The sequence below is a fragment of the Globicephala melas genome, chromosome 7, assembly GCF_963455315.2.
Source record: "Globicephala melas chromosome 7, mGloMel1.2, whole genome shotgun sequence".
Taxonomy (NCBI): Eukaryota; Metazoa; Chordata; class Mammalia; order Artiodactyla; family Delphinidae; genus Globicephala; species Globicephala melas.
The window spans coordinates 59,854,974-59,871,713 of record NC_083320.1 but is presented as its reverse complement, the minus strand read 5'-3'; the positions used below and the strand labels follow the sequence as shown (position 1 = coordinate 59,871,713).

Below are 16,740 nucleotides of genomic sequence, written 5' to 3'. Positions count from 1 at the left end.
CTACCGTTTTTACGTTTGCGTTCTGCTGAAACTTCCAGGTGTTTTCATCAGAATGTGCTGTCAAGCGGTATTTCCCATATCCCACCCATGAGCAAATTTACAAAATCTAAATGCATGCCTTTAAGTGTATCCTTGCATTTTATGTGATTTACTTTTGGTCCGTGGTTTGGGTTTACGGCATACTTTTGAGTCTCGGTCATTTGCTCTTTGTTAACTTTCTATCCCTGCAAGCTTTATCTTTTTTAAAACCAAGAGGCATGCCTACTGTGTCTTCCTCCAGGTAATTAAGAAAACTATTGAACAAGAGTAGGAGCTTGTGTACCACTAGTCAGAGGTTCCTTGTCGGGGTCTGACACCCACAGGGGCTTGTATCAAGCTCGCAAAGTAAATGCCTGCAGGTTACAGTTGGGAATGTTTTGCAAAAGAGCATGAATGGAGAAGGAAGGATTGTGAATTACTGTCCTGAAGCTGATCTACTGATGTATTTATGACAGTGTCCTGGCTTCAGTCCTCTCACCAGCTGAAAATCCAGTGAGTCTTCCCGATCACCTTGGTTTCTGGGATATAGTGGCCCTTAGCTGTTAAAATTTATCATCCAAACCAGGACATGTTTATCTGGGCAGGACGCTGGGTCACCTGGTGCAAGCCAGGACTGCCCCAGGCTCACCAGGACGTACCCTCACCCTGGCCTTACATTAACTTTGCAGGTTACTCCAGCCCAGCTTTCTACCTCTTATTAATAAGGCATCATGAGGACTGTCAACTAAACTACACCCTCCCTGAGAATCCTTTAACTCCCTCTCTGACTGAAGGCAGTTGCTGAAACTTCCTGTGACTTTTAATCAGCAACCCTGAGAACCGCTGAGTTTTTAGAGCTGCCAAGAGAAAGAACACCTTAGGGGGAAGGGACTAACTAACATTAATAAAATGTTAATTAAGTGTCTGCCATCTACTAGCTGCTTTACCGATATGCTGTCATTTAGACTGCAGAAGAATGCCAAGGTAGACATTGTACCCACTTTACAAAAAAGGAAGCAGGCACAGAGACGGGATGTCATTTGGGGTCCTGGATTGAAATCTGTACCTGTCTGACCTCAGGGCTCCTGTTCTTTGGCTCTGTGACACTTGTTCCCCATTAAGTCCCCAAATCTCAAGTTTAGATGAGAAAACTTGAGTCCAAAAAGGAAGGTTGTCTCTCCCTCAGGGTCACAGGACCAGCATGTGGAGTTAAGACCAGACCTCGGGCTCAGAGCCCCTCATCAGGTGCTCTTGTTTTCTCGAAGATAATGGAACTAAGTCCCCTCTTACCCAGTCTCATGGCTGGGCCACAAATGCAGATGAGGTTCTCTTGGGTATTTCATGTTCTTCGGGCTTTGAGAGCCCATGCCTACCAACGGGAATTGGAATCTTTGCTGTAATCCTACTTGATTTGTTTAATAATTGGTAGATTTGAAAACGGGTTATTAGTCTCATGTCTAGAACCCATTTCTTTTGAAAACCGAGACTTTTTTTGTAATCTCTAGTCTTCTGTTACCTCTTCTATTAACTGATTTCTGAGATAAAATAGTAGCTCAGATATCATATCTACACGTTTCTTTAGATTTTAAGGTGCAGTTTTGGGAGGCCTAAAGATTCAAACTTAATTCAAGTGTCAGGATGCCTTCATTTTTATTCCCTCACTTACTGAGGGTTTCAATTTCATTTATATCTTGGTTCCTCTCTCTTTTCCAGTGTCTAGATCATTTTTCTTTGGAGATAGAAGCAAAGGAGGTTGAGTAATTTAGTCTTGTCTTTTGGTGTTAATATTGAAACATCTTCCCATTGCTTTTACTCTAATCCTGGCTTTAAAAAGATGAAAAAAAAGCCTTTGTTTCCTTATAACCCAACTAATTTCAAGAGTTTTGTGTTCATTTCTTAATAAAACACTTTCAAGATATTGTTACAACAAAGTCAGAGAGAGCTGGTCACCTAACTGAAACAGCTAAGATGGTTACTAAAACTTTAGTATCAATTAAATTGATCCAATTAACAATCCAGTTAGCCATGGACACACTGCGTGCCTTCCCTGCAAAAATGCTAGAGAAGCAAAGTTGAACAAGATAGTGTCAATTGTGAAGAATTTCACGGTCTAGGAGATCGCGAACTGGGAGAGAACTGTTGAAGTCAGCCAAGGAGGAAGGAGATTACCTATGGGTTGTACTTATATACCCCCATTTCATTCCTAAGGAAGTAAGAAGAGAGTGTCTAAGCTTCCTGGTTGCCAAAGATGAGAAAGAATGTGATAGGTGAGAGTAGGCACATCATTTTTCGGGGGGAGGAGCTTTTCTTTTTTTGGTTCTAAATTCAGAGAAGGACTTGAGATATGGATCCTTTTATAAGATGGATTTCTGATATGAAGAACACTCACTAAGGGGATGGTGTCTTTAATAGAGAGTTTTGTAAAAGATAGGAAAATCCCTTCATTGGGGGGTTTCTTATACTGATGTTCAATAAGAGCGTAGGCTATTACATGACAGAGTGATGTAGGGAAACGGTTTGGCTGGGGGCAAGCTAATGTGGTCTCAGCACTGCTCACTGGTGATGGAATTTAATGCATCAGCAGAGTTAAGCCCTTTTTCCCCTTACGGACACATGATGGATGAGGTTCACATGCACAGGTCATCCCTATGGAAATGCCTAGATTTTAATGAAACCAAAAAATTTTTTTTTGATTTTGGAGTTGGAGTAATTTCTACTGGCCTGAACCTGTCATTGTCCATCAGTAACAGTTGCTGTGACAAGATGAGACAAGGCTTCCCGAGCTCTGGGAGTCGCAGCTCACAGTTGGTCTCCCCTCACCTGATTCTAAGGCCAGCTCCACGCAACCCCCATTCTCAGTCCCAGCTGGAGAATGACTGTCATACACACACACACACACACACACACACACACACACACACACACACACACACACACACACACACACACACACACACACACACACACACACTTGACAATTTAAGGAAACAAACAATAAAATCTTGCTGACTGGCCTCTCTCGCCTTCCTGGACCGCACTGTGGCCTTGCACACACTGGGTTTGCAGAGCACATCTGGCCTTTAAATGTGTGGCCCAGCCCCTAGCATCAGTCCTCAGTCTTTGATGCACAGTGAGTTGTTTTAGTTTTTAAAACCACACACCACCCCAGCCCCAACCCGCAAAATAAACTACCTTGTTCAGCCCTTATGCTGTTGGATTGCAGCCTTTTATGGGCATGGTTTCCCCCTATGATCAGCCATTTAAAAGGCTCTGGTATGCGGTGTGACTTATAAGGCTGCTTGCCCTTGCCGTGGACCAGTTTCCACTCTCCACTTCAAGGTTTCATCAGAGCTTATTCTTAAACATGAGGATGGCCCTTCCAAGTCATCACCTTGCCCCAGGGACACACTGTGTGGCTTCCCTGTGCTACATACTAGGGAAGCAAAGTTAAATGAGATAAAGCATAGGCTAATTGAAATAATCTTTTTATTTTAGAATAGTCTGCCTTAGCAGTCACATCAACTATATTATTTCTTCACCAGTCTCTCACCATTCTTTCTTCCCCACTTCGTGGGTACCCCTCTGCTTGAACCAGTAATCTCAAGAAAGGGTTGTTTTAGCTTAAAGCTAGGACACCTGTTGGGGGATGGGAGGCAACAGAAGTGAGCCATGAGGCCCTCCCTGGGGCTGGGAGCTTGAGTGAAACCTCACTGAGAGCATAACAGGAAACATAGTAGCTGAGAAAGGTGTTTATGCTAAAAACTCTAAAAGTGAATTCTTTCCTATTAAATGTTTAAAGGAAAGCATTTCTCACTTTTAAGTATATTCCATAAGCCAAAGGAGGTTGAGAAGCTGTTTTCTAGGATAAGTAGGAAGGGAAGTACTTTAAGAGATTTTTAAAGAAAGAGTTCTAGTATAGTAGTATTGAATCACAGTGTAGACACAGAAGCATTTTTAGGCAGCATCCAGAATTCAATATTAATTTAGAATACGTGAATAGAAACATTTCTCAGAAATTAAATTTTTCCCTCTAAGTTTTCTTTACCCTTCACTTTATATTCTCTAAATTCAAAAATATCAGAAACTTCAAACTGGTAGATCTCTAATCAGTATAGTTTACAAAATCATATTTGTAGCTTTCACCAGGTCTTTTATGTGCTTTGAAAGATCATCTCCTGGGAACAAAAAGTCTCCTGGCGTTACAAAACTCCACTTGAATTTCTAAACCCGTGTAACCAAGTTGTAGCAAATTGCCATAAGCAACTTTATAGATTTCTAAATAAACACTATTTCTATTTAATTGGTATTTGCCAGCTATCAAGTGTTTAGAACTTAAGCTTCTCATCAGCTGCCACTTAAAGCTCTAAGCTGCCTCTGAATGAAGCCAGAGTCTAGTTTGTCTAAACACATTTTGTAGAAGATGACACCAAGCCATTTCAGGAAATTTTATTCTTATGAGGATCTTTAGTTTGCTATCCTGTTACTGAACTCAGGTTTGGCTTCTTGTCGCTCAAGAATCCAGTTGTGAGAGAGAAGTGTTAGGTAAAAGAAAAGATAGCTTTGTCGAGGAAGCTGGCAATCCTGGGGAGAGAGTGGACTCATATCCCAAAGAACCAACTCCCCAGGTTTTGCTCAGAGATTATGTAGGGAAAAGAGGGGCTACGTGCTGGAGAGGAGGTAATCTTCTATGTTCGGAGATGACCGTCTCAGTCCTGTGGTTCCAAGTAGCTGTCAGCTGGGGGCGCCCTGTAGGGTCCTGCTCGGTTTCAACCCTAAGGAAGAATTAGAATGGTATCCATCTAATGCCTCTAATACCATCTAATAGCTCCATCCCTATTTTTATATTTCATAACGTCTTTAAAATCTGAGGAAGAATGTAGGCTTATTGTGCATAAACAGACCCTTTTGTTGCCATTGTTGGATGCTTAATTAAGAGAGGTGACCATTCTCAAAAAGATACCAGGTTATATAGATGTAACAAGATTGGGGTTGTGTCCCTATTGATAATTGTTGAAACTTGGTGATGAATAAATGATGGTTCATTATACAATTTTCTCTACTTTTGTTGATTACAAAAATTTTAAAAACACAAGTTAGCAAAGAAATAATTACTTTGTCAAAACACAATCCAGGACTTCCCTGGTGGCGCAGTGGTTAAGAATCCATCTGCAAATGCAGGGGACACGGGTTCGAGCCCTGGTCCGGGAAGATCCCACATGCCACGGAGCAGCTAAGCCCGTGCACACAACTACTGAGCCTGCGCTCTAGAGCCACGAGCCACAAGTACCGAGCCCGTGAGCCACAACTACTGAAGTCCACATGCCTAGAGCCTGTGCTCCACAACAAGAGAAGCCACCACAATGAGAAGCCCGTGCACCGAAATGAAGAGGAGCCCCCACTCGATGCAACTAGAGAAAGTCCACACGTAGCAACGAAGACACAACACATAAATAAAAATAAATAACTTTATTTAAAAAAACCCCCACAATCCAGCATTTTCCAGGTTCTGGGAAAAGATCTCCAAGAAACGTCTCTTAAAGCAGTATTCCGTTACTAAAGGAAAGGATCTCACATCAAAAAGACATCTCACCTGTCCATAGGCTACATTGACCAAAATGTGTCTGGAAGCAGAATTAGTAATATAAACTCATGGTTTAATTCTCGCCTCAGTTTATAATGATATTGCTTTCTTTTATGCCCCATAGGTTCGTGTGACTGTGTTTCCCTCAAAGACTGTAGCTCAATATTCAGGAGTACCTTGGTGGATCATCCTAGTGGCTATTCTTGCTGGGATTTTGATGCTTGCTCTATTAGTATTTTTACTATGGAAGGTAAGTCATATCTGGCACTTGAGTTTTGTGATACAAACTTTATTTCAGGTTTTTTAAAAAGTAAATTAACACTGATAGTATATTTTTTTCATTGCTGCCTTTTCCCAACATTTTACTATGAAACTTTTCCAATATACAGCAAACTTGAGAATTATACAATGAACATCTGAATATCTATCTAACATTTTGTATTTAAAGGTATATAGTATTTGTACATTATAAGGAGCTTCTTAAGTGTGTAAATTTGGTGTTTTTCACATATAATTTAGCACGTTTGGCAAATAACAATTTAAAAAATCTTACCACTATGACCTTTTCTTCATCTAAGATCAAATTCTGAATCTAAGCCAAATTGTTGGGTATCACATTAATCAGAATCTGTATCCCGGTTAATTTCAACTTTCGTAAAGAAATGTTCATGGCAGCAGTTGGGGCTTGTTACAGTTGCAGCTAGATTAGGAATAGGAAAGCATGAAATTAATGAATCCCAGAGTAGTTTTCATAGCCTATATCAAACATAAGGAAGATCCGTGTTTAATATAATGTTCTTCATTAGAATTTGGTCCTGCAAATATAATGTAGTATCTTCCGCCTGCTTTCTACCAGTAAATAGTCTACATCACAAAAAATGTATGAGATGTTGCATACTTTTGTTGCCAGAGATTATGACCTATAGATTTTGGATTATTCTCAGTGAGTAATGGAGGTTCACAGACCTTTATCAACCTTTGTCAACAATCACAACTTGTAAAAAAAAAAAAAACTCAGTTTTTAATGACTTATTCAGCAGCACAACTTGACATGATGTGAAAAGAGGCTCTTTATGGTCTTTATCCTTTACTCATTAGTCTCACTGCAGAAATACTAATGTTTTGATTACTGTGACATTATGTATGCAGTGTGTTACTTTTCTAAAATGCCAAAAATTCTAGGTTTCCAAACACGTCTGGTCGAGAGGTTAACAGATTATGAAACTCCACCGACAATATCTAGGATCAGACTATCCTTATCTTTTCCTTGGATCCAAGAGTATAATGGACAGGGCTCAGGAGATTCTCACTTTCAAATATTGGGCATCTCTTTTTCACTTTATTTTTTCAAGTAACTTCCTCTTGCCAAGATAATTTTCTGAGATAATTTTCCTGTGTCCTCCAGTTGTGTGATTGAAGCTTGGTATCTGCTCATGCCAAGACCCATCCTCCCATGGGATGTTAGCCAGTCCTACCTCTGATGTTTACTTCAGGTAGTAGGTTTGTCTGATGAGCACAGCCAGCCAATATAGGAGATGCTTTGGAAATTATTTTGATATCAAAAACTGAATGCAAGGTTTGATATTTGAGGATGGCCTTCTGCTCTCCAGAAGAGGTCACAAGAACAATCTTTTTCAAAGCAGATCTTATTGGCAGTCTCTAATGAGGGTAAGTTGAGAGTTAAGAAACCCAAGCTATATAATCTTGGACAAATCATTTCACCTCCCTGGGGCACTGGTTTGCCTTAGCTGCTTAGTAAGTGGGTTGGACTAGATAATCTCTCTCTCCTTTTTTTTATGTTCTAAAGTATCCGGACTCACAAGTGAACTCTAAAGTAATTAGACAACTTCTACAACAACCCCCCCATGAAAATCATTTTTATTACTTTATGCTTTTCTTTCTGAAACTGAACTATTTGCTTTTATGTGCTAAAATAATAGACTTTGAGGACCAGAGAGGACTCTGGTTCACTGGCCATTAAATTGAGTTTTGCACATCCACGTAGGTGCCAAGACGAAGCTACGCAGGTGGGGCTAGGGGCAGTATCCCCACTTCAACCAGAGCCGTTGTGACTTTATCTGCTTTGAACATAGGGATTCTGCATAGGGTTTTGTTTGAGGGTATAAGAGAAAAGTCCTCCAGCCTGGTCCAGTCCCCTTCATTTTGTAAACAAAGATGCTCACGCCCATGGATGTTAAGAATGTTGCCAAGTTAGAGGCATAACAAGGACTCCTGGTTTGTGGTTCATTCCTTTTCTCACGGTATTTACTAGCACGTGTTACTGAAAGTTGGCTGGGTGTGCTCACTGTATAATAAATGTCAGAAATAAATATCCAAATGAATAGCCTAGATCAACAGCCTGGATCAACGCTGCACAGTAAAACTTTCTGTAATAATGGAGATGTTCTGAAGCTGCACTGTCCATTATGGTAATCACTGGTCACATGTGGCTGTTGAGCACGTGGAATATGGCCAGTGCAACGGAGGTATTGACTTTTAAATTTAATTTAAATCTGAATAGCCTCACGTGGTTAGTAGCTACCACATTGTACAAAGCAGATCAAGATTTGTACTTCGTGAGTTGCCAGGCTAGGCTGCAGAATTTTCCAGGAGGTCAGAAATTGTTCAATCAAGTTATACATCAAAGGGCAGTTCCATGGCCTTATGAACGAGATAAAAGTAAGTAGAAAAAGTTCTCCACGGTTGAATGAGGAAATTATAGTAGAAAGTGGAATTATACCTTTATACTCATTTAGAGTGACCTAACCTGAGGAGCACAGGTTCCTACCACTTAAGTGTTACATCGTGGTTCAGAAATTGGGAAAATGACAGCTGTCGTTGTTTCATGACAGTGTATTTGAATTTATTTTGTGATTTACCTCCACCAAGGCCCCCAAGCAAATGGCATTTATTCCATAAAATTCACTGCGAAGGGCAGAAAAATATTCACAGAATCTATTTTATTTGGATTTGTGCTAAGCCTTAGAGAATTTATTCTTTACACTTTGAATCAGTAAACTGTAGATGTCAATCTTTTGCCTATTTTTAGACTCCGTATTCCCTGCAAGAAGAAACCACCCAAAGCTGTAATCAGATGTGTATATATTTTCCATTTTAGGATGATTTTGGTCCTTAGGATTGGTTACAAATAGAAAAATCAATCAGCTAATGTCATCCATGTAAATGTTTGACCAGAGACCCATGGCGATAGAGTTGGGTTAATTGCTGTCACCATGCAGTATAGCGCAGGGGCTGATCCCTTTTGGTTGATGCATAGTGGTCTCTCTGTAAACAAGCTGTAAGTAGAAAACAGGTTAAAATCTGAGATTTTCTTTTGTTTAGCTTTTATACACAAAACTGTTAACACTGACTAAATACCTTGCTTCCTTATAGTGTGGTTTCTTCAAGAGAAATAAGAAAGCTCATTATGATGCCACATATCACAAGGCTGAGATCCATGCTCAGCCGTCTGATAAAGAGAGGCTTACTTCTGATGCGTAGTATTGATCTACTTCTGTAATTGGTAATTGATCAATGTTTTTTAATCGCTAGCTGTGGGACCCGCTATGGTTGTGGTGGCTAACTTTAAAAGCAACAGCTTGCTGTGTGTGTCCCATTAACAGATGTTTCCAAATGTCCACACTGGCTTGCCTTGCTTGGATTTATTTCATTTATTTCACTTGAAAGCTTACAGTTTTTAAAAAATGCACAAAGCATCTTTCATTGCAGGTGAGTAATTTTGTGGTGGTGTTGTTGTTATTAAACATTACCCACAGCAATGAAGAAAACGGCAACCTATGTACACAAAAAAGGAGGCTTTAGACCTCCACAGTAGCCCAGTTTGCCATGTGTTGTTAATCCAGTATGTAGCATCTCACTTGGAATTTCAAAGATGTATAAGAAATCATCCCAGATTTCTTGTCCATTTTGGAATTTCCCACAGATAGAAGCTTGTGTTGACTGCCTCATTAACCTATTGCATGTTGGAAACATTGCGTTTCTCTTGAAGAGAAGCCTTTCTCACTGTCATCTTTTTGATCTCCTTGCTATGAAGTGATGGGGGAAGGCTTGGAATGCTTTTATTGTTGCTCAGAAATTGTTTTATGCGAGCTAAGCATGCAACTTCCTTTCCCTGCATATCTACCATGGGTCAAAGACCATTGCAACAAACTCTAACTATTGGCGTGATGGACATTATGGTCAACTTCAGAAGATGATTCTTTGCCACATGGCCTTCAATATACAGAATTCTAATATAAAAATGCTCTGGACAGTTTATTTCAGAACGTTGTAATGGAGTTTGACCTTGTTCCTTGTTCCTAGAGATTTTTTTCAACCTTGGGTCTCAGTTGATTTTAAGTTTGTATTTGGCTTTTCTTATTTGTAAATCCACGGAAATGGGAATGGCAGAGATTCCTTTTTCCATTTCTGTGGGCATGAGAGGGTAGAATTACCCCTATAATCCCTTTCCATGGCACTGTCAACGATGAATCCCAATTCCATTTCAGTTTTCTGTATCACCCTTGATTTCTTCTTTGTTTAAATGGGGAAGAGCCACATACTGCAACAGATAGTTGTTTTGGCTTTTTTGCAGTAAATAGAAAAGGCCTTAGAACAAAACTTCTTGGTCCATTTTTCCCATTGACTCAGTGATAACTTCGTACATAATTTCATTTTGTCCCATGCCATTCTTATAACTTAACATCATTCAAAACAAATGTTCTGTTCCTGTTGATGTCACATAGTAAACACATTAACCAACCATTCTAAGTATCTTCCTCATCCACCTTTTATCTGCATTTTTAAATTAAAAACACATCTTTTTAAAAAATACATATATATTTTATTCACTTAAAAAATTCAATCTGATTTTTAAATTTCCAGATATGTTCTCAATAAAAATCTACTTTGGATCAGATTGAATATTTTTTAAAGATCAATAAAATATATATTCATTAATAATTTAAATGTAAAGGTTGTCTTTTCGCCAAAAAAAAGAAATTAGGGGATGCTCTGAAATTCAGTCAAGTGATAGTTTCCTCAAATTCCTTGCAGTACATAAATGCTTTTATTGCAGGACACAGTTACTACATGATTTATTAATGAAACAGCTTAGTTTGGAAGCTTTGTTTGGAAATCCAGGCAGTATAAATTACCTTCTAGCTATTGAGAGATAAGTACTGGAGCGTTGGAGGAGAGATTTCTTAAACTGACCCACTTCAAGTAGTAATTTATAAAATATTTGTGACCTGATTTCCATTTTGTTAGTGGAAGAGGGCATGAAATAATCTTTGGTGTACGGCCTTGGGAAAAAAATGTGTTCTTGAAACTAACATGATGTTCTAATAATCTGAAAATTAGATCTTTTACGTACAGTATTGCGATTATAAAAAATGGAAGCACTGTTTCATAAGCTCTTCAACTGTTAGAGGCAACTAACATTGTTGTAAGATGGAAGGACAAGATGGAAAAAGGGACTTTTCTTCCAATTTTACAGCTGTTCTCTTCCGTTTATCCCCACCGGCTGTTATCATTTCTTTTTGACCTATTGGTTCCTTCTTAAAAGAAAACCATGTGTTTTATTCTTTGTCCAAGTCCAAAGTTAGGCATAGGTGAACAGAAAGCTTAGACATTGCCATCTAGTGGACTTGCTCTTGTTGGAATTATTTAATTTGTTCCTGTGTCTTTCTCCCCTGCCTCCAGTGTGGATTCTTTAAACGCTCTAGGTACGACGATAGTGTTCCCCGATACCATGCTGTAAGGATCCGGAAAGAGGAGCGAGAGATCCAAGATGAAAAGTATAATGATAACCTTGAAAAAAAACAGTGGATCACAAGGTGGAATGAAAATGAAAGCTACTCCTAGGGGGGCCAAAAAAGCTTCACAGTACCCAAACTGCTTTTTGTTTTCCCCAACCCAGAAATTCAGATGGATTGAAAAGCCTGTTCAATACCTGAAAACAGATTTCAGACAGACTACACACAGTACAAGCCTACAGTTTTAACTGTGGACACTGTTATGTAGCCTGAGGCTCCTGTTTTGCACGGCCAGTTTGAAGGCTGTTGGAATGGATTTTTCTTTAACTGCCTTAATTTAATGTTCCGGGTTGCCTTTGTTTTTGGTGTGACTGACTTACCTGTGCTGGGGAAGGACCTGCCACATCCTCTTGATGGTATAGCTGGAAGAAGCCACCACAACCACTGCACCAACAGAGTGACTGTCCTGACCTCGGCACCACCTCTGCAAACGTGCTTCTCGCAGGACCAGAGAACCTGCAAGTCAACTGTCCTGTGTTACAAGACTATGCCGTCAGGGTAGCTGGGTTCAGTTTAAAGTGCTCCCATAAATTAAGTGTGCAATAGAAGGTGATGCTGCCATCCTGCCATGTTTTTCCATTTCCTAGATGTGTGAATACCTGCTCACACCAAATACACAGAGGTTTAATTCCCCTTTCACTAAAACACACAGGCGTAACAGATTTGAATGCTAGTTATACTTATTTGTATATGGTATTTATTTTTCTTTTTTACAAACCATTTTGTTATTGACTAACAGGCCAAAGATTCTCCCGTTTACCCTTCAGGTTGGATTAAGCAATCAGAATTAGAACACGAGAGGTCGTTGGTTGGACCTAAATTATTGACTGCCTAAAGAAAACAGTAATTCTTTATAAATGTATCAGAGTTGTTATACTTTACAGATAAGTTTAAGTTATTAAAACATCTCCCTTCATGGCAGCCCTTACCCCCTCCCTCCAGACCCAAAACATTTAAGAAATAGGATTTAACTGTAAGATGTTTAATTCTTAAAGACAGCAGATATTTTTTAGTTTAGAGCTCTGTGTGATATTTCTGAATTTCATGCTATAACTTTCAGGAACTCTTGGAAATGATGGGATTGTTTGTTGGACTTTAGTGCAGTTTAGTCACTGCTGAAAATACTGTATATTCAGGACTTGAAAGAAGCGGTGAGTACCTAGGGTAGACCCAAACCGATCCAGCCTAAGACTACTGAATACTTGATACCAAAAGTCAGAACATCGTGGCTTTGACATTTTTAAATGTTATTGGAAGCATTTAATCAGTGAGTTGATGTTCTGTTTTTTGCTTTGTTTCCTCTCCTGTCTGCATCCCCCAAAAGACTTTGACTACTCTAAAAAAGAACTTAAAATTGTTTAATTTTAAAGATGAAGGGGAGGGAGGAGGAAGATATTATTATATAATACATTCAATAGAGATTGAATAGATATGAAAACTAAATTTTAAAAAATCACTGTACTTCAAAATGTTAAGTTATATGGGACGCAACAGCAAACAGGTGCTAATTTGTTTGGCTATAGTGTGAGCAGCATCTCAGAATCTTTTAAAAGAACAAAATACAGCTACGTGTGCCATTGTTGCTTTGTAGTTTTAATTTTTTTTTTTCTTTTCAGAAATGTTATGCCCTTAAGATACTAGTTGTACTTTGGAATTTTCAAAACAAAAATAGTTATATAAGTGATATTTTGTTTACAAAGATTTCTCTAAAACAGGTCATAACAGTGTTTAAAAATCTCAGTTTCTTGCTTAGGTAACTTGCAACCTAGTGCACTGGCGTATAGGTTGCTCAGAAGCTGATATTTTGAAAGTGTTTATAGACGTTTGTTATAAAAATGAATGTCCTAAAAGGTGGGGGGGGGGGTACAAGGGTGGTTCAACAACAAAAGCAGCAAGAATGTAGTGGTGTTTAAATTTATAGTTGTTAAAAATGTCATCTCAAGTCAAGTCACTGGTCTGTTTGCATTTGATACATTTTTATACTAACTAGCATTGTGAAATTATTTCATGATTAGAAAAATACCTGTGGATATTTGTATAAAAGTGTGAAATAAATTTTTTTATGAAAGTGTTCATTGCTTAGTAACACAGCATCGTATATGTGAAATTATAAATAATGTGAATTGCCTTTCTTTTTATTTCATCAAACTAAACTGTAAAGTTTTTCGTGTTTTTATTTATATGGGACACTAAGAATAATCTCACATCAGCCAAAGATATTAGTGCCCCCCCCAAAATGCAATGTAAATGTGATTGATGGGGGTTTTTCCCCCCCTTTTGGCTCTACTGTTCAGTTGAGGATATTTTCAAAAGAAAATGATCTTAAAGGTGGTTTGTTCAAGATACCTACAAATTGGGAGATGTCTGTATGTGTTGATTCATTTGCTTCAAAGGCTTATGATGCGTCATTTAGCAATGATACCATGGCATGAAGCGAAAAGTTCTTATGGCTAAGTTGCTTTCTTCTTAGAACACACTTTGGATGTGAGAGCAGGCCAGCTGTGACATGACTCATCGTACTGGTCACCAAGGACTGATTTGGCAGAATTGACAGGTCAGAAAATATTTTCTTCACCAATGGATTTCGTTTAAATTTAAGCAATTTTATGAAACTTCTCTAGCTGGATTATCACAATTTAATAAATATAAGGTATGTATAGAGCGCCCAGACAATACAGCATGCCCTGGCCTGAATACATTTCCAATCTAAAATGTATTATATGCCCAGGCTCTTAGGTAATAGTTTTCCATTGTACCTGGTGTAACGTGTTAAGTCTTAGCTTTCTTAGTTCTTGGAAGATCAGACAGATGTTATCACCCAAAGAAATGAGTGATTGGCACTTTTTAATGATAGGCCAGTGGCTGTGACCCTTGATTAGCCACAGTCCTATGGGTGTACCCGGTTTAAATCACTGCAATAATGTATAATCAACATAACTGTTAAGAGTGTCAGTGACTGTGGTCTGGCTAGGGCTGTGGCATACATGCTCTTGGCTGGAGGTCACTGGCAGTGCTTTATATGACTCCTGTGATTCTATTCGCTTCTCCCCCTCTCATAAAATACAGGGACGCCTAGGAGTGATAGTGGTATTATTACAGGGGATCCTTGGACCCGTCTGCAAACACCGACGTGTCATTGCCACAACCTCGCAGTGCGTCACGCACAGTCATGGCTTATGTTATGCCCTTGTGGTTCAGAATATTCTAGAATGTGGGGTAGATGTCGGTGGGGAATGCTTTAAGTTGTCCAGACCAGGGAAGTAAGGATAAGTTCTAGCCTTCTACCCTAAATGAAAACATCTTAATAAGAAGCTCATCTCTAGTACCCTAGCCCACAGAAGGACAATGTGGGAAGACAGGCTGGGACTGACGGACTGTTTTGTTTTAAAGGAGGAAAGAGTGGAATGCTGTAGGTGGCTGGCTTCCACATAAGTACATCCCTAGAGCTGAGAAAACAGGAATGTGGAAGGGTTGTTTGATCAGCTTGGGGAGCATGAAGTAAATGATTAAAGGCAGTTCCTCGAGACCAAAGGATGGGTGGTCCATCCTTTGGTTGGACTTCCGTGGTCCAACCACGTGCACTGAGCTTCAAAGAGATGGAGAAAATGAACTGAAGAACGATTTCAGAAGAGTGGCTATTGCAGAGAAGCTAGTGGGCATCTGTTCCTCCACTAGTTCCTGATTATGGTCAAATGGCAAGTAACAGTTTTCTTTCTCTTGTACCTTAAAAAACAGGTTTTGCTGACTCTGACCCAGCTGTTAGATTGTGAGAGTGCTGTGTGCTAGTGGCTGAGGCCAGGTCTGCAGAGGTGTCACCAACAGACCCATCTAGGAGGGAAGTGTTATAAAGGGATTCCTGGTTAAATCCTCTATGGGTAAGTGAACTGTAAAACACAAGTCAGAGGGAGAAAACTTGCCTAGCACAGTGCAAGGTAGACCAGGCACCACAGAGGGAAAAGCTAACCAGGTAATGGTCGATGGCTATACTGGTATGAAGGAAAACAAGTGCGATTTTTGTAGCAGTCAGCAAAGCTTAAGTGCCTCAATCTCTTTGCCTTGACCCTGGAACCATCTCTCTGTCAGGCTGCCTGTGCCGGGGTCATGGAAATAAGCAGAGACATATCGTATTAGCAGAGATTAGATAATATTTCTCACACACTATTCATCCTTCGAGAACATCCCCAAGAAATCTCAAACTACAGGGACACAGTGTGCTTCTTTTACTATCTCGAAGCCTAGTAGATAAGTATTCAGTTCAACAATAACCAGTAGATAGATTTAAGTGAGATTTAAGATTCTGTTATTGTCACTGTAACAGATCCTGTGATTGTAATATGGAGATGGTTAGGCATGGTTTCATCATTTTTTTCCCAATTAGAAATAAAATTTCTAGGATGGTACTAGGCTCTGGGGATACACATACAAATAAGACATGGGCTCTGACCTTTTATTGGAAGCTCATCTAAAATAACAGATGGTACTGACGAACACAGGTAAATTTACATAAGTAGCAGATTAAAAATCTTGCATCAAGGTATGAACGGTTGACACATAAGGTCAGTACCTGGTCCTGTGTGGGTAGAACTTGCCTCCAGAACAAACCCCATTCCTGGAAAATTGGAAGTAGTCATTCTCAATCTGGGCTGCCTATTTGAATTCCTAAGAAACATTTTTTAAAAGTCCCAGTGCCCAGACCTCATGTTAGACTGACTTTATCAGAATCTCTGAGGGTGGGACCCCAGGCATTAGTGCTATTTAAGGCTCCCCAGGTGACACAAAGTGTAGCTTAGGTTGAGAGCTGCTATAGAGGTCGTTGGACGGCCTGAATATTTACGGCAAGGGGTCCGCCCTCTGTGTGGAAATGCCTTATCTCTGTGTGTGGTGCTTCCAAGTAATGAGAGCTTGGAAGCTAGAGGCATATTTGCCATAAAGTAGGAGGTGATTGAACAAGAGTGAGGTTGCAGTCAGACTGCCAGGGTATGAATTAGCTTCCCCTCTTAGAAATATAACCCCGGTGAGTGACTGACCTGTCTGTGCCCCAGTTTCTCCATTTGTAAAGTAAGATTGATTTTAGTACCTATCTCGTGGATTTTTATAAGGAATAAATGAGATGATCAGAAAGTGCTCACTAAATGTTAGCTTTTTTGTGTGTGTGTGGTACGCGGGCCTCTCACTGTCGTGGCCTCTCCCGTTGCGGAGCACAGGCTCCGGACGCGCGGGCTCAGAGGCCATGGTTCACGGGCCCAGCCGCTCTGCGGCATGTGGAATCTTCCCGGACCGAGGCACGAACCCGTGTCCCCTGCATCGGCAGGCGGACTCTCAACC

The 16,740-nt window shown here is 39.8% G+C and overlaps 1 protein-coding gene across 3 annotated transcripts in view; it reads left to right on the top strand.

Annotated features, from left to right (window-relative positions):
- Positions 1 to 13,488, top strand: part of ITGA6 (integrin subunit alpha 6) — a 328,970-nt gene extending 315,482 nt beyond the window's left edge. For 2 of the 3 annotated variants that reach the window (XM_060302245.1, XM_030851895.2), the window contains 2 exons: positions 5,724 to 5,849; positions 11,303 to 13,488. In XM_060302245.1, coding sequence (XP_060158228.1) covers positions 5,724 to 5,849; positions 11,303 to 11,464 — 288 coding nt within the window. In that variant the 3' untranslated portion in view covers positions 11,465 to 13,488. Of the gene's footprint in view, positions 1 to 5,723; positions 5,850 to 8,992; positions 9,123 to 11,302 lie in introns of all 3 variants that reach the window. The other variant, XM_030851899.2, reaches the window with a different exon arrangement.
- The last annotated feature ends 3,252 nt before the right edge of the window (positions 13,489 to 16,740 follow it).